We start from the raw sequence: 10,204 nt of genomic DNA on the forward strand, positions 1-10,204 counted from the left end.
GAGAAAACTCATATTTGTAATCCTAGAATTTAGGAAGCTGAGTCAGGATTGCCAAGAGTTTGAGGCCAGCCTGGACTAAAAGTGAGACTCTTTCTCAAAAATCTCAAATTATAAAGGAAAGAAAAGAATAAAGGAAATCATCTAGCCACATGATCTAAGAAAAAAAAAGACTTTCATTATTTTTAGATTGCTGTGAAATTAAAAGCATAAAATTATTACATATAGAACTTTGAAGTTTTTAAAAAATAGACCATTTTTGGGCTTGGAGAGTTGGCTTAGTGGTTAAGAGTACTGGCTACTCTTGCAGAAAACCCAGGTTCGAATCCCAGCACCCATGTGGCAGTTAAAACTGTCTGTAACTCCAGTTCCAGGGGATCCAGAGACCTCTTCTGATCTCTGCAGGCATTGCATTACATGGGTGCACTTACCCATGCAGGCATTAACACTCCTATGTGTAAAATAGAAACTAAAATGAAGTAGACCATTTTTGCAGGTGCTGGTGGCAGGGGCTGGTAATCTATGCTACTCAGGAAGCTAAGACAAGAATCCCAAGTTCAAGGCCTGTCAGGGTTACTAAATGAGTTCAAGGGTAAATGGGTAAATGAATGAGCGGCCTTGCCTCAAAATGCTTGCCTAGCTAGTGAGAGGTATTGGATACAATCCCCAATACCACAAAAATAGAAAAAAAAAAGTAATTCTCTAATCTCAGTTCAAGAAACACTGAGCTGATAGAAAACATACATTTATTATTATCAGATATACCAAAAATTCTTTATTAGTAAGGAATCTTTTTAAAAAATATTTATTATTTTTATTTTATGTGTATGCGTGTATTGCCTGCATGTAGGTAAATGCACTGTGTCATGCAATGCCCGTGGAGGTCAGAAGCGGCTGTCAGATCTCCTGGAACTGGAATTACAGATAGTTGTTAGCTGCCATGTGGGTCCTGGGATTTGAACCCGGGTCTTCTGCAGGAACAGCCAGGGTTCTTAACTACTGAGCCATCTCTCCAGCCCCTACTTTCTTTCTTCTTTAATTTTGTCTCACAATTTCTTATATTCTTAGTGTACATGCTTAAAATCATCAGGCATAATTCTTAAAAGTTTCAAAAATGCCCTGTTCTGATGAGAGCTCTATAGGATTGCACATTTGAATCTGTACCTAGAAAACTGCCAAAAGACAGCACTTAGAAAAGGAGCTTTTTGAAAAATTTTACTTATTCTTTATGTATATGAGTGACTTGCCTGCGTTCATTAAGTGCACTTCCTGCCCACGGAGGCCAGAAGAGGGCATTGGATCCTCTGGAACTAGAATTATGCATACTTGCTTATTAGCTGCCATGTGGATACTGGGGACCAAACCTGTGTCTTCTGAAACAACAGCCAGTGTTCTTAACCGCTGAGCCATCTCTCCAGCCTTCCCCTCCCCCTTTTTTTTTCAAGAGAGGTTTGAAAAGGAGTCCGAACATGAGAAGGGAAGGGCAACTTAAAAAATAAAAAAGGAGTGAGGTGTGGTGATTCATGCCTTTAATTTCAACACTTGGAAGACAGAGGTAGGTGGATCTCTTTGAGATGGAACCTAGTCTACATAGCAAGTTCTAGGCTACCTAGGGCCATAGGGAGACTCTGTCTCAATAACCAAATAAACCAAAAATAAAAATAAAAAAGATGCTTTAAGAAACTCATTTCAACAATATCAATAAAATTTCTGGGTTTACTGTTTGTGTGATCATAGTAGGAATAGCAGTTTTCTTACTTGATGATTTTACCCATAAAGGGCATTGCTTTCCTTTTGCTATTGCTACTGTAAAACTTATCAGGGGAATTGTTTTTGTTAAAGAGTCCATAGCTTAAAAGAAAGGCTCAAATTTTCCTTTATTTTTAATTCTAAAACTACCATTGATTGATTGATTTGATTGATTGATTGATTGATTGATTGATTGATTGATTTTGTGTGTGTGTATGTGAGTGTGCCATGGCATGTGTGTCAGAGGGAAACTTAAAGGAGTGGTTCTCTCCTAACCATATAGGTCCCAGGGATTGAACTCGGCTTGTCAGGCTTGGCAGCAAGTGCCTTTATGTAATTACCTATTTTGTTTATTTTTTTTACTTATCCATAATGGCTGAAGGTAAATATCATTTTTGTTTCCACAGCCTAATTTCCATTTCTTCCTGGCAATGACTTACTCTTCAAAATTTAACTGTTTTAGTTACTTCTCTCTTTGTTGTAACCAAATACATGACAGAAACAAGTGAGGAAAGATTTGTTTTGGCTTAGGATTTCAGAGGATTCACTCCATGGTTGGCTTGGCTCCATAGATTTGATCAGAACATGATGTGTGAACATGATCAGGACAGAGAATGTGCGGCAGAGGACAGCTGTTTACTTCATCACCCACTGGGAAGCAGAAAGTGAGACAGGAAGTGACCAGAAGTAATACGCTTCCAAGGACTTAATCCCATGGCCTACTTCCTCCATCTCAACCTCCATCTCAACTATTTCACTATTCCAAAATAATGACACCAACTGCAGACCAAGCATTTAGTCATGAGCTTATAGAGAACACTGTAACACTGTTCAACTCTACATCCTCTGAGGAGCCTTTTAAACCTCCTCTGCTTTGAGCTCCCTGTAGGGACTCTCTGTATAATATCACTTCTCACTATACATTTAGAAAATGTAAGAGAAGCAATGTTATTCTCAGTACTAACAGAAATTGCATAAGTGATCTAGGAATGAGTAAACCTTCAAAGATATGGAAGGCCTTTATGGAGAAATTATAGAATTCTTTGACAACTAAGACAGAATGTGTGTGTGTGTGTGTTTATAAACATACATATGTTTATAAGCATACAAGTGGAGAGATACAGTAAACCTTCATATTCTAAATATTCAGTTTTCCTCATATTGCATAAGCTCACTGTTTTTCAATTAAAATCCCTACAAATTTTTTTTCCCCCAGAGAACTTGAAAAGCATTTTAATAGTTATATAGAATTGTGAAGATATACAGTAAGTGAACAGAAATAACACAAGGGGGCTGGAGAAATGGCTTAGGAGTTAAGAGCACTGGCTGCTTTTATAGAGGACCCAGGTTTGGTTTCCATCCCTGTATGGCAGCTAACAACCATTTCTAGCTCTATTTCCAAGGGATCTGATACCCTCTTCTGGCCTCCATAGGCATTGCACAACACAGTGCACTTGCATACATGTAGGCAAAACACTGATACACATTAAATAAAAATTAATAAATAAAAATTGGAAGAAATAACATGAACACTTTCTCTGCTGTGTGTCAAGGAATAACATTAGCTATCATAAGCAAGTATTAATATAGTGGTCCCCTTATCCAGAGGGGGTATGTTCCAAGACCCTAGAAATGGGTGCCTGAAAACTGTACATATTCATGAATACCTTTGATGAAGTTAAATTTATAAAGAAAGTACAGTAAGATATCAACAACAGATAATGATAAATCCTATAAATAAAAGTTATATGATTGTGGTCTCCACATAATCTTATTGTGCTGTAGATCTTAGCACCATCAGCGTATGATCCCTCCCCCTCCTTTGCTTATGAAGTCAAGATGTTTTACTTTTATTTAAGGAAGGCACTTTATGATTTCTTCCTAATACACCAGAATTGTGCAAGCATTGTGCTTATTATTCAGTAAAGACTATTATTAAAAGAAAAGACTATTAAGACTATTATTAAATAAAATAACAACTGTGTACAAGTCCTGTGATCCCACAACAGTTAGATAATCAGGGTGGCCACTGCTAAATGACTGCAGGAGAGCAGCAGTTTCAGCGTGGATGTGGACAGAGATGATTCACTTCCTGGGAAGGATGGCTTGTAATTTAAAATGTAGGGATTGCTGACTTCTGGCATTTTTATTTTAATAGTTTTGGACCATGATTGGCTACAAATAACTGAAGCCAAGGGAAGTAGAAATACAAATAGTGGTGGTATACTCTGTTGACTGCTGCCACGGACTAGAATGCTGAAATAGGCTTTTGAAGATAGCAGCTTGCAGTTTGAAAGTTAGGGTAACATAAAGTACGGTTTGTTTTGTTTTCTTTCTTTTTTTTTTTTTTCTTTTCTTTTTGAGTCAGGGTCTTCCTGTAGCCCCAGCTACTGTGGAGACCAGGCCCACCTCGATCTCACAGAGATTGCCTGCCTCTGCTTGGAACTAAAGGCATTTGCCACCACTCCTGGGTTATAAATTAGGGTATTTTAAGTTGAACTATTCAGTAAAGTTCGTTGGGTTGAATAGCTCTTCATGTAGTATAAATAAAATGAAGTTTGATTTGCAGTTTCGTTCCAGATGAATTAAATACCTAACATGGGTGATGAAACAGGAAACCTAAAACTGTTAAACAGGTGTATAGAGAATGGATTTAGAATTCAAGGGATATTCAAGGAATTCAAAGATAGATAAACGTATAAGATCTAAGAGGAAAGATTGCTAAGTCTTTCATGGAGAAAGAAAATATAAGCATATGCTAAAAGGCAGATGGCAGCCTTGGAGGAGCAGTTTTCTTAATTCAGACAAGCAGTTGCCATCTCAATATATAAAGAACTACAATCCATGGAAAAATACCTATGACCCAGTGGGAAAAGATAAACGGGCAAAGAAAGATAGGAACAAATCCTTTATGGAAGAGGCAGTGTAAATAGCTCCCAACACTTCAGAGTGGATGCTTGGAGCATGGAAATGATTGCAGTGAAATGGGACTCCCCTCCTTTCTGGTATCACAGATAGGCTTGGACAGTTATCATGAGTGGAGAAAAATGACTTCCTCACATGCTTCTGGGGAGAAGGAAAGTGACCTTCCACAGTCTTTCTAATGGACTTTTGGCAATATCTGTAAAATTGAACATGCTTTTAGCTCATGGCCCAGCAAGTCCAGTGATTTTGTTTGTTTGTTCGTTTGTTTGTTTGTTTGTGGGGCTTTACTGTTATGTCCAGAGTGGCCATGAACTTCTGCATCAAGTGATCCTTTCCAAGTAGTAAGGCCTATAGGCATACTTGCAGCTTGCAGGTGAATGTCTTGAATAAACCTAGAGAAATTGTTACATATGGGCCTTCTAATCCAAAATGATTACTACAGTCTTTATAATAATGAGAGACTGGAAATAGCTTAAAAGTTAATTTGTATAGAAATGAGGAATGGTGTATATTTATGATAGAATTTGAGAAGGGACAGGGAGATTTTGAAAGTGTTAATGTACAAAATTTAAAAAGCTCTATGGACTTGGAGGCAGAGGCAAGTGGATCTTTGTGAGTTCGAGGCCAGCCTGGTCTACATAGTGAATTCCAGGACAGCTGAGGCTACAAGAAGATCCTGTCTCAAAAAAGACAGAAAAAAAAAAAAAAAAAAAAAGCTCTATGGATTAACATATGCCTGCAAGTGTCTATCTAGTTGGATATATAGAGAGATATGAAAGAATAAAAAAGAGATGATCAGGAAAGCTATTTTTCAGCTTTATGCTGGTTGTATAGAAAGATGAATATGTAGGGTTGCAATTTAGTCACAGATAATGGGCTCAAAATTTAGACATGAGGGTATAGATTTTACTTGTACTTTTAATCTTTTCATTAAATTGAAGAAAGAACAATTGTCTCTGCTTTCCCACTAATGGGAAAACAGGCGTGTGCCACCATTCCTGGCTAAGAAAACAAGTAGAGCTACATGTAAAGTACAGTTGAAAAGTAGGGTAGATGTAGTTTGTACTTTCCTCTTAACATTAATACACAAAGACAAGTAACAAATGACTTTTTTACTCTGTTTGCAGTGATGCCAACTGGTGGAAAGGGGAAAATCACAGAGGAATAGGACTCTTCCCTTCAAATTTTGTAACAACTAATTTAAACATAGAGTCTGAGGCAGGTACGTTTTAAAAACTTCTGAGAAGCCTATATCTATTAGTTCTTTTCACTTGAATTTTATTATTGATATTTAAGAGTAGATTGGTATTTAACTGTGGTTTTGAATCATAAATTTATAGACACTGCAGTTTAACCTTTTTAACTAGATTAAAGAATTAATTTCTCTCTTGTCAGTCCCAGAACTCTTGCCTTATGTTTTAAATCCTTTGAGTGTTAATTTGTATAGTGACCATGTATTTAAAATAAGAATTTAAATCAACTTAATTCTATAGTTTCGGGAGCACTTTTGTATCTGCTCTGTACAGAAAATGTTTTTGCTCACTACTAAGCCATAGTTGTGAAGGTGGGGTGCCACATGGCCCCTGATCAGCAAGTGCCAAGTACGATGACAGGCCTTGGGAGTACTCTTAAGCTTTAGATTTTACCCCACCTTGATTTGGCCCTAGGAACTTGAGACAGAAACTAAATAGTGTAAACAAGACACCAAAATTCGTTTTCTACGTCTTACTCACCCCAGTAGTAACACTCAGGTTTCAGGGAAGTAGTTACAGTGACAGTGCCCGTTAATGCTGCTCGCTTTTCCCACTAGAATGTAAGTTCTATGAGCAGAGATTTTTGTCTGTTTATTCTCTGATGTGTTTGGAAGTACCTAGAAGGATGTATGGCATGCTCTAAGTGTTGAGTGATTGTGACCTGAGCAAATGACTGTGTGTGATGTATGATTATGAAGTGGGATGATTAAAAGTTCCCATTTTTCCCGTATGGATAATCATGGGCCACTTAGAAATTAATGGTAAATTACCAAAGTAAGTGTTGAAAAATTTTAAGCTTACTTTGTTTCCATAGCAACTGTGGACAATGTAACTGATGATGAAGTAGAAGAAACTAAGAAATCAGAGCCTGAGCCTGTTTATATAGATGAGGTACAGTCTTTTTATTTAAGAAACTATCAAGACTTTTTAAATGTGTTATCCTTGAGAATGCCTGGAAAGAGTAATTTTCTACTTACTAAAATTAAAAATAAACTTTTTAGTGTCTCCTGTTATTTTTAGAGTAAAATGGACAGAGCCCTGCAGGTACTCCAGAGTATAGATCCAACAGACTCAGAACTAGACTCCCAAGACCTCTTGGACTTAGAAGGTAATTTAGTTACTATAAGAGGTTACCTTAACCTTACTTAACATATTGGCTGTTTATAATATCTTCAGTTTTTTTCTGCCTTGTGTTTGCCTTTTGAAATTTGAAATTCTGAGACAGAATACGCTGGTACAATAAAATAATGTAAGTATCACTTGAAGGCATTGTCACACCCCTGTATGCTTTTCAAGAAGGCAGTCCTTGTACTTCTATAAGATTGCTGGTGAAATTGGCTAAAGAGATTTTCAGTTTAAAAAAATAAAAGTGAGGCTAGAGAGATGGCTTAGCAGTTAAGAGCACTCTGGCTGCTCTTCCAGAGGACCTGGGTTGGGTTCCCAGCACCCACATGGTAGTTAACAACCATTCATAACTCCAGTTCCAGGGGATCCAACGTTGTCTCTGTCCTCTGTGGGCATTGCACAACATGGGTGTACTTACATACACTCAGGCAATACACTCATACACATAAAATAAAAATAAATAAGTAACTTTTTTCCCCCAGTAAGCTTGGTTTATGCCAAAACTAAACAAACAAAAGGATCTTTCAGGGAACTGGGCATAGTGGATTATGTTTATAATTCCAGCAGAACGGAGGCTGAGGCAGGAGGACTGCCATGATTTCAAGGCCATTCTAGGCTGTAGAGTGAGATCCTTTCAAAAAAACACAAAAACAAAATCAAACAAAAATTTTTTGAGTGAAAGATAGGATAAATAGATATGGTAAGTAGACAAGTCCTGTCTCTTTACAGAAGAAAACCTGATTATGCATATAGGACAATTTTCCCATTATATATGTTTTTATATTTGGAAATATGTAAAATGTATACTTTTTTTTTTTTTTTTTTTTGTTTTTTTTTGTTGGGGGACTTTTTTTTTTTTTTTTTTAGGTAGACCAGGCTGGCCTCAATCTCACAGAGATCTGCCTCCACCTCCTGGGTACTGGAATTAAAAGCATGCATCTGGCTAAAATGTGTACCTTTTTGAAAATTGTGTGTGTGTGTGTGTGTGTGTGTGTGTGTGTGTGTGTAACAGTGCATGTGGAGGGGTGTGTTTGTGTGTGTGTGTGTGTGTGCGTGTGTGTGAGAGACAGTGCGTGCCCTGATACACATGTGGTGGTTAGAGGATGACTTTGTGGAATTAGTTCTTTCCTACTACCTTTACATGGGGCCTGGGGTTTCAACTCGGGTTGAACTTGTCCTTTACCCACTGAGCCATCTCTCCAGTCTGCTTTTTTTAAAAAAATATTTTATTTATTATTTTTTATTTTATGTGTATGAGTGTATTGCCTGCATGTAGGTAAATGCACCCATGTCGTGCAATGCCCTTGGAGGACAGAAGAGGCTGCTGGATCCCCTGGGACTGGAGTTACAGACAGTTGTTAGCTGCCATGTGGGTGCTGGGATTCGAACCTGGGTCTTCTGCAAGAATAACCAGTGTTCTTAACTGCTAAGCCATCCCACCAGTGTACATTTTTAAAAGTCTTAAATAAATGAAAATGTTATAGTAAATGTGCCCATGTTCACATATTCTATGAACTGTCGATCAGGGTTGCTTTATTTAGCTATTAGTTCTTTAGGTTCTTTTCAGACTTTGGAGTAGCTCTACATGTCAGAGCCTATAAACATCGTTAATAGCTCCAGAGTCATGTTGAGATTTTTTTTTTGACCTTGCCTTTGGTCACATGATAGAAGTATAAAGTAATAAAGTTGGTAAATAGCATTAAAGATAAATATAATTGCCCCAGCATAAACTTAATTTTCTGTGTATTTTGTATGATGGTGCATATTGATATTCATTAAAGATGATTGAAATTGAATGAAGCTGCATTAAGTTTCTGTATTTGTAATTAATTTTGTGTTTATAGATATCTGCCAACAGATGAGTCCAATGATAGATGAAAAACTTGAAGAGATTGATAGGTGAGATTTTTTTCATGCAAAGAAAAATGTGTAATTTTCTTGTTTTGGGCAAGAAACTGGTGAAAGTGTTTGTGATACTGTATTATTTATTGAAATTCCTAGTTTCCTAGACTCTTATAAGTGAATTGTAGGGTGGTGCTGTTTAGATTGGAAACAATCTCATATTTCCTAACGGTAGTAGTATGGTATGCATAGAATCATGGACTCTTTAACATTTTATCACTGTAGTCACTTTGTTATTTGGCCTAGAATTGAATAGTGAAGAATAAAATGAGAGCCTGGTGTGATGGCGCACACCTTTAGTTCCAACACTTGGGAGGCAAAGGCAGGGGAGTTTCTGTGAGATCAAGGCCAACCTGGTCTACATAGTGAGTTCCAGGTCAGCTGTGGCTACAGAGAAACCCTGTCTCAAAAAAAAAGAATAGAGGACAAAATGAGAAAAGGATCTTAGGCAAGCATTGATTTGCTATACAATGAATAGTGTTGTTTGTGAACATCAGAAGTGAAATTTCCCTAATTTGAGAAACTAAATCCACTACAACAAACTTTTCCTTGTTTCTCTCTTGCCCCTTTAGTTTCCTCATTCCCTCAGTTTTTCTGTTCTTCAGGTCACAGCAGCACTGGAGGATAGGCTGTCAGAGTTGCAAAGTTTTGACAAAGTTCAGTGCCCTCCCTCACTCCTCAGAGCTTTCTTTTTGAACTTGGAAGCAGAAGCCGTGATGAATGAAATACAAGAGAAAGGACCTACTATTCTTCCCTTTCTGGTCCCTAGTGATTAAACTGTGCAAATAGCACAAGAAGAAAGGGATTAGGGAAGGCCTAGATATTACACAGAACAAGAAGTGTTCACCAGAGAAGTGTCTTAGCAGTAAGAGTTTCTAATCACTAAAAGCTGTGCCTTGTTCCACAGAATATTTTTCAGAAATCTTTTGTATTTTCTACAAAAATGAAAAAATTAGTCCCTATGATAGTGAAATAATGGTAGATTCATTATACTTTGGAGAAAGGACTAAATATATACTTAACACATCTGCTTTGTTTCAGTGAAGGGCTGTTAATGATTAGTGAATATTTAAAATGGAAAAGATTGAAAAGAAAAATCAGGAGTGTCTAGGAGTATAATTATAAATTTTCTTGGACCTAAAAATATTCTTTTACCTAGCCATTTTAAGTCCGCACTAAGTGTGTAGGGAAATACACAAAGATTAAGCTGTTACGGTATTTAGCACAGTGTTCTTTATGACCACCAAAGTATA

General features: G+C 37.1%; 1 protein-coding gene across 2 annotated transcripts in view; it reads left to right on the top strand.

The window, feature by feature from the left end:
• Positions 1–10,204, top strand: part of Stam2 (signal transducing adaptor molecule 2) — a 71,027-nt gene that overhangs the window by 45,054 nt on the left and 15,769 nt on the right. For both annotated transcript variants that reach the window (XM_008837946.3, XM_008837947.3), the window contains exons 8-11: positions 5,799–5,893; positions 6,739–6,815; positions 6,945–7,032; positions 8,894–8,948. In XM_008837946.3, coding sequence (XP_008836168.1) covers positions 5,799–5,893; positions 6,739–6,815; positions 6,945–7,032; positions 8,894–8,948 — 315 coding nt within the window. The remainder of the gene's footprint in view (positions 1–5,798; positions 5,894–6,738; positions 6,816–6,944; positions 7,033–8,893; positions 8,949–10,204) is intronic.

The sequence above is a fragment of the Nannospalax galili genome, unplaced genomic scaffold (assembly GCF_000622305.1).
Source record: "Nannospalax galili isolate Female #2095 unplaced genomic scaffold, S.galili_v1.0 scaffold499, whole genome shotgun sequence".
Lineage (NCBI taxonomy): Eukaryota > Metazoa > Chordata > Mammalia > Rodentia > Spalacidae > Nannospalax > Nannospalax galili.